The 14,557-nt window shown below is 40.5% G+C and overlaps 1 protein-coding gene across 1 annotated transcript in view; it reads right to left on the bottom strand.

Annotated features, from left to right (window-relative positions):
- Positions 1 to 466: 466 nt before the first annotated feature.
- The window catches only part of LOC141145132 (desmoglein-4-like), a 90,529-nt gene continuing 76,438 nt past the window's right edge, over positions 467 to 14,557 (bottom strand). The window contains exons 14-16 of the mRNA XM_073631515.1: positions 11,235 to 11,277; positions 8,294 to 8,589; positions 467 to 7,341 (exon numbers count right to left, since the gene is read on the bottom strand). Of these exons, the coding sequence (XP_073487616.1) occupies positions 6,322 to 7,341; positions 8,294 to 8,589; positions 11,235 to 11,277 (1,359 nt within the window). The 3' untranslated portion in view covers positions 467 to 6,321. The remainder of the gene's footprint in view (positions 7,342 to 8,293; positions 8,590 to 11,234; positions 11,278 to 14,557) is intronic.

Here is a 14,557-nt window from a genome sequence, read left to right as displayed (position 1 = left end):
GACAAGCTGTCAGTTTTCGTCTGATTTCCCCATAGGAATCAGTGGGCTCTGACAGGTCCCTCCCTGCTCAGTGAGCAGAGATGGACCAGTCATCTGCCGGCTCAGCGGAGATCAAAGAAGCAATCTCCTGCTGAGCTGGCGGACTGCGCTAAACGGATCCGCTCCGTGTGGAAAGGGCCTTAGCTAAGTGAACAGCTCCTACTCCTTTCATTAATCAATGCCACTGACTGAGCTGATTCCCTGGCTGTCGGTTTGACAGCCAGGCATCTAGCATTGCCACCTACCTATTTCTCTCATGACAAGTTGCCTTTAAAAGCAACAGAAAAGTAAAACATTCCATCAAAATGTACAATAATTTTTTTTTTAAATAATAATATCAAAGTTCTCTTTCAAGTCTGTAATAAACAAAAATATTCCTGGTCTGACAAACTCTTGAGTAATGAATCCTTTCTGTCTAAACTGTAAACACAGAGAAATAAAACGTTTATTTCAATTTAAAAAAAACATACTTCAAAAGCTATAACATCACATATGACAAGCCAATTTGATGTGTCAAGTTCTCTCTTAACAGTAATTATCCAGGGCTTTGAGACAACCAACTAATTAAATTAATGAACTTGTGAATACAGAGGCATACAGTACATATTTTGAAAGTAAAATATATTTCAATTAAAACAATTGTTAGGTGAGATTACATTGTAGTTCTACACACAAACATGTTCAAACAGCATTAAAAAAAACTTTAAAAGAAGATTTTGTGGTCTATTGGGTTTTATATATCAAACATTCTGTTGCAATAAGCCTCTAGAAAGTTATATGTTGGTGGCATATACAGTACGAGAAGTCAGCCTATGAAAAGATGCAATTTATGTTGTTTTTTTTTTTTTAAATGTATTTGAAGAATTAGTCTACACTGTTGTTCTTTCATGCTTTAGAAGCCTTTCATTTTCTATAAAAGTCAGTTCTCGTAATTGTGGTATAGAGAACTTTACTTTGCCACTCTACTTTTTAGTAAAAATAGTTAAAACTTGACTTTCCTTATATTTACAAAATAATTATTTGTCAAACAGATTGAAATCTACAATGCCTGTATGCCCAAGATGCTTATGTATTAATATTACAAGTTTTTATATAGCTCCAACAATTTAAGAGGCGCTTTACTTATTGTACATTCACATCAGTTCTTGTCCTCAAGGAGCTTACAATTTAAGGTCCCTACCTCACATACATTCATACACATACTAGGGCCAATTTAGACAGAAGCCAATTAACCTACCAGCATGTCTTTGGAGTTCAGGGCAACTTCACTGAAACATCACCAAACATTGGTAGTAGTAAGTTAAGAGAGTTGCACTCGCTCTCTTTTTATCATCGGCACCAGCCAGTCATGTTCCTATAGAGCCTGTGAACTCTCTAGCTCCCAACCTAACTTACTCCCCACTTTGATTGGCCAGCGGAGGTGGCTCCACAGACAGTGTCTTGGTTGTTAGGTAGCGGATGACTTGAAACACCCTGCCTCCTTATGCCTTGCCTTGCCCCGTCTTTCTGTTTCTGACCATCTGTTGCATACAAATTCTCTCTGTGAATGCTGCCTGCTCTGATCCTTGCTTTGGATATCAATTCTGTCTCTGAATGCTACCAGGTCTGACCCTTGCTTGGATATGGCTACTCTCTATGAATGCTGCCAGCCCCGATCCTTGCTTTGGAATTGGACTTTTTCTTTAAATGCTGTCCTGCCTGTCCCTTGCTTGGATTTGGACTACGCTTTTGGAACGCAGCCTGCCCTGAACCTTGCATTGGATTATGGAGTACACGATCGGTATGTTAACGACCCATACATAGATTGCCTATCTTCTTGGGATCATCTGTCACAGGCACACTTGAAGTCTCCCTATGGGATTCTAGGCAGGCATCCCAGTTGTTCAAATATAATGCCCAAATCCTAGGAACATCTAAGTACTGGTAGGCACCCTAGCCTTAAGGGAAATGTGGCTGCTAAGGGGGGAAGCCATAACATCACCACACTATTTTTACAGACTTATGCCCTGTACACACAGTCGGACATTGATCGGACATTCCAACAACAAAATCCAAGGATTTTTTTTTTTTCCCACAGATGTTGGCTCAAACTTGTCTTGCAAACACACGGTCGCACAAAGTTGTCGAAAAATCGGATCGTACTGAATGCGGTGACGTAAAACACGTACGTCGGGACTATAAACGGGGCAGTAGCCAATAGCTTTCGTCTCTTAATTTATTCTGAGCATACGTGGCACCTTGTGCGTCGGATTTGCGTACACACGATCGGAATTTCCAACAACGGATTTTGTTGTCGGAAAATTTTATAGCAAGCTCTCAAACTTTGTGTGTCGGAAATTCCTATGGAAAATGTGTGATGGAGTCTACACACGGTCGGAATTTCCGACAACGACGTCCTATCACACATTTTCCATCTATCGTGTGTACAGGGCATAAGACACAAAACAGTTCTCTTCCAGTACATTTTAAAACCAATATCTTTAGTACTTTAGATAGTAGGATAACATTTTCATACTTACATAAACCCCAGTACCCAACCAAGGAAAAAATTCAAAACACTGACCTCTTGGTAGGTTTGGAACTTCAGCTAGCTAATCAGATTTTGATGACGCCTAGTAAAGAGAATACTGCTTATAAAACACCAAGCTGCGACACCTGAAGAATACAATATGCGGAAGGTCTCTAAACCATTGAGTACTAGTATGAACCATTGACCCTGTGCTAATAGGGGAAGGAGCAGGAACAAAGCACAGCCTCTGCATAAACTAACTAGGAATTCCTCTAAATTTAGCTGAATCGCAGTTCTCAGAACGCTTTCAGTTCAAGTATTTATAGTCAGAAGTAGCCTGATGAGCCTGAAGCAACTGTGGTTTACCTAAATAACTAGCAACAGTAAAATGTGTTTTATTTATTCTCAAAAAGTACAATAAGTTTACAGCACTGCATATGATGAAACTCCACAGTAATCTATCAACAAAAAAACATTTTTGCCTTCGCACTGTACATTATTTATAAGAGAGACAATTGTATTTCTTTATACCACTGTTTGCAACCAAGTGTGCTAGTACTCATTAATATGTATGTCCAGCCAAAATGTATTTTGGTTTAGTTTAGCATAGAATTGGGAAAGGTTTGGGGAAAGACTGTGGGTCTCCACAATGTTGGTTTTTGAAGTTAACATGCTTCTTCATGGGAACATTGATGTGCTGGTCATTTATCTACTCTTAAACCTATTGTGATACCACTGCTGGCTGAGCACCCTGATTGTTTTTAAAATTAGAGGTATGTGTGTTGTCCAGATTAGCTATTTATTGATGTCTTTGTCTCTGTTGCAAAATTTCTCTCAATTCCTGTTTAGTAGATCAATCGTCACCATGACTGTTAAAGAGAGGAAATGTATCTAACAAAGCACCATATAATAGTAAAATGAACAAAATGAACGGTTTTTATCCTTCCTTACTCTATAGAAAACTAAAGAAAAAAAATGTTTGGGCTGGAATTACAGTTAAGTGTTTAAATATGTATTTTCTCATTGGCATATTGATAAAAAAAAATTATAGGAAAGTCTAAAATATTTTTACTCATGAAATGATGTTATTTTCTAGAAAAAATACATATTAAAAGACTGTATAACAAGCTATAGTGATTTCAATACATATCATATTTACATTTGTATTGACTTATGCAAATTGATCCACTTCTCAGGAATCTAAAAAGAATATAAATGATCAGAATTGTATACCAAATGTTTTGGAGTTGATTGATAAAAATTTAGAGCAAAACTAAAGGAATTATTTTTCTCAGCTCCAAGTTTCTTGATTTGAATTCCTATATATATATTTAGGCTACTTAAGAATAAATTATTGTTTTTTTTTTATTTCTAAGTCTATGGACCAAAAATTATTAATAGTTATCTGTTCTTTTGTAAACCATACCACAACTGTAACAAATTTTTTTTTGTCTAGTAAATGGCTAACATTTATGACATTTTTATATTTACAGCACAGCACAAATGTACATATTTTACATTATCTAATTTCTTACCACATACTTGCAGTACAGTACATACAGTATCAAATATAAAGTAACCTTACATAAAAATGAATGTCTGGGGGAAAGAAAAAAATCTGTACTTCTATGCAATACATGCACATTATGTTTGTCCTTTCAAAGGGGCTACAAGCAGGGGCGTTACTAGGGGGTGGCTATTGGGGCTATAGCATTGAGAGAGGCAGAGGAGAGAAGAGAAGCAAGCAGCCAGACGAGCAGAGATGACGTCTCTCTCCGCCCGCTCCACATCAGCGTTCTTTACAGCCGGGCCTCTTCAATTTGGGAGCGAGGTGCGGCAAGCAGCAGAGATGACATCATCTCTCACTGCCCACCCCGCATCACCACTCTCCTGCTCTCACTAAATGGACCAGTGCTGTCAGCCTGCCACCAATGCAGCGTCAATGCACATTTGGTGGCACTGGCTGGCATGGCAAGTGACGATCCACATCAGTTGGCAAGTGACAACCCACATCTGGTGGCCGGTGATGTGGAAAGTGACAATCTGCAAATGGTGGCAGGTGACGTGGCAAGTGACAATCCACATCTGCTGCCAGGTGAAAGTGGCAAGTGACAATTCACATCTGGTGGCAGGCGACATGGCAAGTGACAATCCACATCTAGTGGCAGGTGATGTTGGCAAGTAACATGCTGCATCTGGTGACAGGCGACGGTGGCAAGTGACACGCTGCATCTGGTAAAAAGGAGATGTGGTGTATGGTGAGTTGAACCCACTTCATTATATATTAGAATGTAACAATATAAATAATGCACTTAAATCACCCTGACACCATATCAACCATTATGCCATGATGATTGAAGTGGCAATACCAGCCATCACATGTGAAAAATTGCTTACCACCAGTCCCCCCCCCCCCCCGCGGGCATGCAAAAAGGATGGTGACCGCTGCTATGGGCTCTAGCCCCAGATCTTTTGCAGACCTAGCAACGCCCCTGGCTACAAGTACAGAAAATTACAAGCGGAAATCCCAACAGTATGGTCAGCCTTGCCCTGTTCTTGTCTCCTGGACTACAGAACATTTCCCCCTCCTCATCTCAATAAAATGGGGGAAATATTCTGTAGTCCAGGAGACAGGGCAAAGCTGACAATCAGTTTGGGATTTTGGTGCAGCCAGGTCAGGGTGCATAAAAAGTTTGGTGCCCATTGATTTCTGGCAGATGAACAGGTATTTTTCTGTACTTACAGTCTGTAATGTAGTTATCTTGTTATTTTTGTTTAGTACTCAGTATGCATGAAGACACCAAGTGATTGTAAAAAATATTCCTATAGGTAAGATATCAGTGCTGAAACTGATGTTATGGCACTTTCTATTTCTATTTGTAATTAATTTTCCTGCAGATATAGGGACTGAATGAAAGGTGTGTGTTTAAAGAGTAACTCCACTTACATTGAACTTTTGATATATTTAATTGCTACATGAGCCATTTAGTATTTTATGTTTTTTTATAATACTGACAAAACAATACCATCTAGCTTCCTTATAACCATGCCAAAAATTAGGACAGCCCAAACAATGTCATTTCCTCCTTATGCGATTAACTGACTGCTGCCTTTAGCAGGAAAACTGTCCCAGTCAGTGTTTTGAAAGTAGGATGTGACAGGATTCTATGTATCACTTTATACTGACTAGGATAAGATTGTGTCATTTTTCAAAATAGAGAAAAAATGGAGTACACTTTAAGAATACCATTTAGCCTACACACCATGTTCTTTTTTGACCATATGTAAAAATACATTTATACTGACAAGCCAAGAATATTCCCAGCTTTTGGAAATATCCTCTATGAATATACAAAGCTAAATGACTACTCTGTCTTTTTACATGTATTATTATTCGCAAAGACCACAAACAGCAGTAGGCTTTTTCGACCATTCCAATGTATAACAGACATTTAAAACTCAAATGAAACAGAGTACAATAATTTTGAGGGACCACATTATGTCTTTTGAGAGCTACACCTACCAAATTCCAGAAAACAATTATAGCACTTCAGTACTTTATATTTACATTTACATTTTATATTTAAAACATTTCTTGAAGCATCAAGCTACAGAAATTACGTAGGAAGTGGAGCCTTTCTTAACCAAAGAATGTCTGGGGCTGTGTTAAATTTAAATTAATTAACCACCAGCCTGATGTAGACTGATTAAAGTTTATTTCTAATCTGCGGTTGATGTTTAGGGAAATCATTATATTTGAAGTACACAAATTTTTAATTTTTAGTGTACTGGACTGTGCTGTACGTCCTAACAGAGCTGCGGGTTAAGCTAGGAGATGTGGAACCTACTGATTGCATCAGCAAAGGTTCTGCACTCAACATATGGGTTGTTGTAGCTGGGCCAGACCGTACGGTTTTCTCTGTCACATATATATTTTGAGAGCTACCCATGTCAGGGCGATAGCTTAAACCTCCTTGTACATTGGAGATTGGCTGCCTTAACCTCTCAGTGGAGACTGGTTGCATTACTGTCTCAGTGACTACAACATTCTGGGTATCACTTATGTCTGGAAAGTTGAATGTATTGGAATGTCTTGAGGTACTAGGAGCTACTACACGTTCCCTTAGAACAACATTGGATGCATCAGGTAGACTTTGCAAATTCGGTAATTCTATAATTTCATGGACACCAGATGCTGGTCGGAGGACCCTCTCTGTTACAATGACATTGGAACTATTAGGTACATTGGTAAATACCCCATGTGGGGTAGAAGTAGAGCCAACCACCCTTTCTGTCACAAGAATGCTAGCAGGCATACTTGGCTCCACAGTACGTACAACTGATCTCATGGGGTTCTCAGTGGTTGTGTAGGTTTCAGTTACAAGTACATTACCTGGAATACCTGGTACAGGCATAGCTGGTTTGAAGCTAGTAGGTGGAAAGGCGCTTTCAGTGACAAAGGCAGAACTGTTAGCTGATACAGAGTGGTTACCAGGAAAATTCAAGCTAGGCTCATTAAACATAACATTTGTGTCAGTTTCTACAATTGGAACACTGGGAAATGGCCGTGAATGATTACCCCCAGGTATATCAATCTCTGAACCAATACATATTTCTGCTAATGTTTTAAATTTTGGTCCCAATGTATCCAAAAAGTCCTCATCAAAGTCATCTGCAATAAAACTGCAGCACCCCACAGATCCAGCTGGGCTTCCAACTCCTTCATTGTCGTAGATCAGAAGACAATCATTTGATGGGCGGCCCTCATCCTCATTGGCAAATGCTTCTGCTTTCTAAAATAATAACATTTATACAATTTTTGAATGAATATCAGCAATCACATTATTGTTCGCTATGACTTATTCAATGAAATAAAAACATAAATTATTTCATTATTTCCTTCCAGGTTTGGAGTGTAGATGGAAGGCCCATCCACTAGGATTCTAATGTTTAATATGGCTGGATTTTTTATTTAACAATTTTCATTTTATTGATTTCCTCTTACTACTTATAAATGGAATGAACAAAAAAAATTAGATTTGCATTTAGAGCAAACCTCTAACTGCAGCCTAATTCTGCTCTGATCCTGGGTGAACAATAACAAGTGAAAATTTAAGGGCCTGGGAGTCCAACATCTGTGTAAGCTCCATGTTGGATAGTATAAGAAATGTACAAAGGTAAATGTCTTTCTACCCTCACTCAAATGGTAGTGTTTGGGTCTGGCAACTAGCCACTCAGAGCTAAGCTCTTCGCTTTGGGAAGAATCTTTTCCATGCAAGGAAACAGCGAGAGAGCACAGAGAAGGTATCAGCAGGTGGGTGGTTTATTGTTCTAAGGCAACTATTCAGGACATAGTGATAGATTTTCTTTAGTTGTTTAGGTAAGTAACACTAATGCCGTTTAAACGCTCCTTTCATGAAAATATATACAGTATGTACACTAGTAGCCAGATTAGGCAGAATAATGCTATCTGTTTGCCATTTTATTATTTATATAGTGCAATGACATTCTGAAATACTTTAAAGCGTAGTTGCCCCCCAGTGAAGCTTAGAGCCTAGTTTTATTTCCACAGCTATACAGACATCCACACTAGATGCAAAAAGCATGTTAGCCAATTATCATAGCATATCAAATGTGCAGCAAGCCTAGAACACTAACCATTAAGCCACCATACTGTTTTTCTTTCTTTAATGTTAAATTAAACATGTTTATAACAAAGCAGAACAATATAGATCTATTACTTACATCAGCGAAGTAGTTTTCCACATAAGCCATATTCAAGGTGCCACCCTCTCTGTATGATGGTGGCAGAGTTCCAACTAGTGAGCCATTAAATTCTCTCTCCATGGTATATCTTCCTCCCCCTTCTCCAAAGGTTTCAAAGCCAGTAGTGGAAGTACCTCTTCCAGCACCACCTACACCGCCTACACCGATTCCACTGACTCCACCATATCCACTGATTCCACCAATTCCCCCACTTGCTGATCGGACCGCCATTGCTTCTTCTTTTAGTCGATCTCCATAATTGCCTTGCTGAATCTCTACAAAACAACCAACAGATATATATGGTAAAGCTCAGGGACATCTTTAATATTAATTGGACCCTGGGCAAAGATTTTCTTGCCCCCCCCCATGCAGTTTCCCTCTCCACCTGCTCTGAGACATACAATAAATAGCAGCTAGACTCAAAATCTGTTTACTGAATCAGATCAGGCAGCGATTGCGATTGGTTGCCAGAGGTTACAGAGTATCATTACCGCTTACTGACTGGTTGCTAGAGGTTACAGCACACATTATGGCTCACTGATTAGTTGTTAGAGGTTACAGCACATGATTCTTTCTGTTGATTGGTTGGTAGACATTACTGTACATCAATACTGCTTACTGATTGGTTGCTAGAGGTTACAGCACATCATTACTGCTAACTGATTGGTTACTAGAGGTTACAGCACATTATCTCCACACTGCCTGCACACCATGGACTGGGGAGGTGAGGGGACCCATTAATAGACAGAACACTCCTAGGGATTCTAGAACTCCTGGGATCAGTGGCAGTGCTGGGGGGAGGAGAGGGTGTGACCAATGGTGATGCTGATTTTTTTACAGATTACCATAAAGAGGAGTTTCCTAATAGGGGTTTATACTGACCACTAATGTAATAGGGTTTTACACTGACCACTAATGCAATAGAATCATTCACAGTAACCACCAATGTAAGGAAGGATTTACACTGACCTTAAATGTAAGGGGGACATTCACACTGGCCACTAGTGTAACTGAAAGGATTCTACACCAATGTAATGAGAAGATTTACACTGAACACCAATGTAACTGAGACATTTAGCCTGCGTTCACATTTGTGTGTGTTGGGAATGCATGCAAAACCACAGAAACGTGCTGCCCTTAAGACCCCATTCACACAGGGGCAACACGACTTGCAGGTCGCCTCAGCGAGGCGACCTGCAAACGACTGCCCGGGCGACTTGCAAAACGACTTCTGTATAGAAGTCTATGCAAGTCGCCCCAAGTCGCCCCCGAAGTCGTACAGGAACCTTTTTCTAAGTCGGAGCGACTTGCGTTGCTCCCCTTAGAACGGTTCCATAGCACAGAACGGGAGGCGACTTGTCAGGCGACTAGGTCGCCTGACAAGTCGTCCCTGTGTGAATGGGCTCTTAGCAGATACACAGCAGTACCATTAATTGTTAATGACACCCTCACACATCTGCTGACATGTGCCTTGGCACCGTGTGATTTTGAAAAAGGGTTTGGGATTTTTTCCGCATTTGTAGCGCATAGAGCAGCCCATTGAAATGAATGGGCTGCCCTACACGCTACCTACATGTTTATCCACCCTGTCAGTAAACCTGTGCATCCTAAAACCCATGCTAACCTCTGCACCCGAAACCTCCCCCACCCTTTCCACCCCAATCCACCTCCCCTTTAACTCTACCTACCGCCTCTGCTCATCTTTGCACCCACCTTCCTTACCTCCATACATCCCCTCCTTGCTCACCTGTGCACCCCAATGTGTAATTCCTTCTCTGCCTACCTCGGTACACTCCACACTACCCTCCCCCCAATAATTGGCTTACCTTTGCAGAACAGGCTGATGGTAGGCTTAATGACCACAGTTGTAGGCAGGATTTCAAGCATGCCCCTTTATCTTCCCAGTGGGCAGCATTCAGAATAGATGACGGTGGATATGACCTCGGTGGGGGGGGCATGATACACATCTGAATGCCGCCTCTATTTACATATGAATGCTGCCGGTTTGCCGCTATTTACATATGAATGCCACTGCTATTTACATATCAATGCTGTTCTTTACATGTAAATACAGGGTCTGCAGGTGAGTCATCTTTACACAACAAGAGGGCAGAGCTGGGCAGCATTAGTAACAGAACTTCCCACTGAGATATCAGGACACAGCACAGAACTGAAACCTCAAGGGACAAAGGGAATTTAAACTGGGATAGTTGGTAAGTATGAGGCAGCTGCTTTGGGCCCCACAACAATGACAGGGCCCAGGGCAGCTGCCCCCTTTTTGCCCTGCCTTAAAGACGGCCCTGGTAAAGCTTCCACTAGTAATGCAAATAACACCAAAAGCCAACAAGTCTCATGTTATAAAAGCATGCCACAATCTAAAGTTGATATTTATCCAAAGATATACAGTTTCATATTCATGTAACATTATGAGTCAGTTTCAATGTCTGAAAATTTGTAGCTACCGTAAATGATTTATTAGGAATACATTTCTTGGACTCGAGTATAGAACTATCATGTTACACATGCATTGTCTGTTTGCATTTAATAATTTTGTACCTACTTCACTCCATAGTTAGGGGATGCTCTATGTAGTTAGCCCCACCCTTCTTGTTCATGCTTTAGCCTCCATTCACCACATATACTGTATTCTGCTGGAACTAGACAAACTATGATTTTTGATGTTCATCTGCTATGATTTGCATAACTTTTGGATTAAAGCTTTCTACGATCTTCAAGATGTCATTTGGATCGAGTCACTGTCAGCCATGCTTCTGAGACTGTAAGTTAAGCTATCTCGCTACAACTGGATCATTTATAGAGATCACATTTTCAGTGTTTAGATTGCGGAAATAGAACAAAAACTAACTGATATTTTTCTGTACCTTCCAAGGCCTTTGAAAGAATAGTGTAGTGGACTTACCTGAACCTGCGGAGGGTGAAGTTATAAGCATACTTGTCATATCCTGTATAACAAAAAGAAATTGCTTTTGAAGCTGGTATTTTTTTCACTTCAAGTTCTCAGACACTCAATAATTGTTTCATTTTTTTTGTTTTGCTGTTATGCTTTTTTCCCCCCTTTTTTCTGACCAGGTAAAGGCCTCTGTCAAGCCACAATTGTTCACATCAGAACTTGCTTCTCTCCCCATACATGTCAATATAAATGCACAAAACAAGGTTAAATGCAGGTCCAAAGGAGGTCAACTGTAGGACCAATGCCCCTGTCAATAGACTGTGCATGATCTCAGAAGTGCCTACTTGGAAGCAAATTGCATTTGCCCATCAACAAAAGTACAAAAGCCCTAAAACTAATTTCTCAGCCACAACACATGCTGGCAGGCTAAATTACCCTATACAGGCATACCCCACTTTTAAGTACACATTGGGGTTTATTTACTACAGCTGGAAAGTGCAAAATCAGGCTCACTTCTGCATAGAAACCAATGAGCTTCCAGGTTTTATTACCAAAGCTTAATTGAATAAGCTGAGGTTAGAATCTCATTTGTTTCTATACAGAAGTGGGCCTGATTTTGCACTTTCCAGCTTTAGTAAATAAACTCCATTGTGTACAGTACTTTTTTATATATATGATGGGAACATGCAGTGACCCTAATGAGGAGTTTGACTCCCACCATTAGCTTTCTCTTGTTTATGTTTATTATTACCAATGCAGTAAGAGCACTGTGAAAGCCAAGCAGAACAAGGCTTCTTCCTTTTGCACCATTGGCTGGTTGATTGACCATGTAAGTACACAACTGTGATAGCTGTGACACTTGCTTAATATATTGTTTATACTGATTGCCCTGCCTTTACCCACTTGTGTTAGTTACGCTATTAAATTTGGCAAACACAGGAAGGTAAAGAGACAATTAAAGAAAAAAAAAAGCATTACAGACACTAATGTTGGAGATTTATATCATCAGAAATCAGTTATGACTTAATTTATTAAAGTGGACCCTGGCTAGAGACTCAGTTGAAATTCATGTGTGTATATGTACTGTTTTACTTGCCAATAGATTTGTAATTCTGCACAGTCAGTCTTGAGTATAGCAAACCCCTGTTACACTGCACGGCCAGCCAGGTGACACAGTTATTTCTTGGGTCAGTAATTCAGCTGCCTATGTCCTCTCCATATCTACCTGCCCGCTGGACAATTACCCATCATTTTGATCTCTCTCCAATGATCAGGAAGCTGTCCTTTAAAACATTAATGCTAAACCAGAAAGCAGCAATGTTATAATTGGAAAGTAGCAGAGTAACCTTCTGACTAGCAGAAATGTGTATTGAATGATTAGACAATATTACAAATCATTAGATAAAGTGGTAGGGGGCTTACTATAAATATTCTTAAAAACTTTATCTTTCTCCTCCTCCTACCTATGCTACCTATCTTGTAAAAAAAAAAAGGTCAGTGTAAATACCTTTTTTTTAGCCTGCTTCAGTGTGGGCACATGATCCAGCAGCTTCAGTTCCCTGTGTAAAGGAGGAATTGCTCCTCCCCCCGCTGCAGCCGCTTTCTGACACAGGGGAGCCGGAGTTGCTGTGTCAGGTGACTGGACCGAACATGATTAAAAAGGGTATTTAACCACTTCAGCCCTGGAAGAATTGGCTGCTCAGAACTGCGTCGCTTTAACTGACAATTGCGCGGTCATGCGACACTGTACCCAAACAAAATTCATGTCCTTTTTTTCCCACAAATAAAGCTTTCTCTTGGTGTTTACACACACACATCCCTGTTCTGCCTCTCGTGACTGCAATCGCTCGTGGCCGACGGTCATCGCAACCGCCGGTCACGAGCATCGGCACCCCCGCTGTGCAGCGGGGGCACGTGCGCGCCTGCTATCCTGCTTAAAGGGACCGACGTATAGCTACGACGGTTCCTGCCAACCTCCCGCAGTATAATGATGGCAGCTGGTCAGCAGGTGGTTAAACAGATCTTTTTTATACAGGCTATGCAGGATAGGTAGGAAGAGGAGGAAGGCAGCATTTTAAAAATAATTAAAGTTAGCTTTATCTTCCACTTTAGGTAAAACAGTAAACACATATATTTGAACTGCGTATTTTGTTGTTTGACTGATGTTTCACTTTAATCATTACCAATCTGCCAAAAAACAGTGTCTCTTCATTATTTTGAGGAAATCTATCAGGTATTAGGAAAATCATGGTACTTTAGAGTAGACTGAAAATGAGCTTTTACTGTTAAAATGAAACTACCATTGCAAAGTGATTAGCAATAGAACATTAGCATATTTTGCACCTTTATGAAAATTTCCGATCCAATTTAGAAAGCGCAATAGAAATGGCATAGATTTAAAGTTCTTTATACTATTTAACTCGATAGCACATCGTTAGGATGAATTTGAGCGGAGACTACGAGCCAGGTCTTCTCGTCCACATAAGTGCCTGACCTCACAAATGCGCTTCTGGAAGAATGGTCAAGCTTTCCCATTGACACACTCTTAAACCTTGTGGACAGCCTTCCCAGAAGAGTTGAAGCTGTTATAACTGCAAAGGGTGGGCCAACTCAATATTGAACCCTACGGACGAAGACTGGGATGCCGTTAAAGTAAAATGTGAACAAGGTATAGTGAGAATTACTCCTGCGCTTGTGAAGGCGCTTGTTGTGTAACTAGGTAGTATTATAGAAGGTGGAAAGACTGGAGGAGATTGTAATGTGTGTCCTGCTGCCTCAACTGACCAGGGGTGGTCTGGATAAGACTGTGTGGAAGGAGGTGGATGGAGGGTGCGTGATCAACCGCTTACATCAAAACATGTATGGTTTATTCATGTAAAATGGAATACAAACATATAAATAATACAAATACTACGTTTCGTAAAAACAGGTGACAAAATATGCAAAATATACAAAATATGCACTAAAATGTTAAAATTGGGGTATGCCCATGTTGAGGCAGGTATTTAAAATAGGCTGATGCGTTTCGAGGGTGACCTCTTCATCAGAGCCTGGAGAACAGGAGCACAGCCTATGTCCCAGACGGAGAGACAAATTTTTTCAGGCAGCCACAGCTCCAGCACAACCTAAGGACACCTCCTCCCCCCTCTATCTCCATGGATCACACGGTTCCCTACTCTCAAGGACATGGGCAGGCTGCAGCCGCTCCCCCATACATCTCCGGAGACAGCAGGTACACCTGACAGTCACATACTACCGTAAAAGGAAAATACATATATACATTCCTACTATATTTGTAGAACGCTTGGACGTGGACTGGTATAGAGCTTAGA

This window comes from Aquarana catesbeiana, linkage group LG05, assembly GCF_042186555.1.
Source record: "Aquarana catesbeiana isolate 2022-GZ linkage group LG05, ASM4218655v1, whole genome shotgun sequence".
Lineage (NCBI taxonomy): Eukaryota > Metazoa > Chordata > Amphibia > Anura > Ranidae > Aquarana > Aquarana catesbeiana.
The sequence above is the reverse complement of the archived record's forward strand: the minus strand, read 5'-3'. Positions and strand labels throughout refer to the sequence as shown.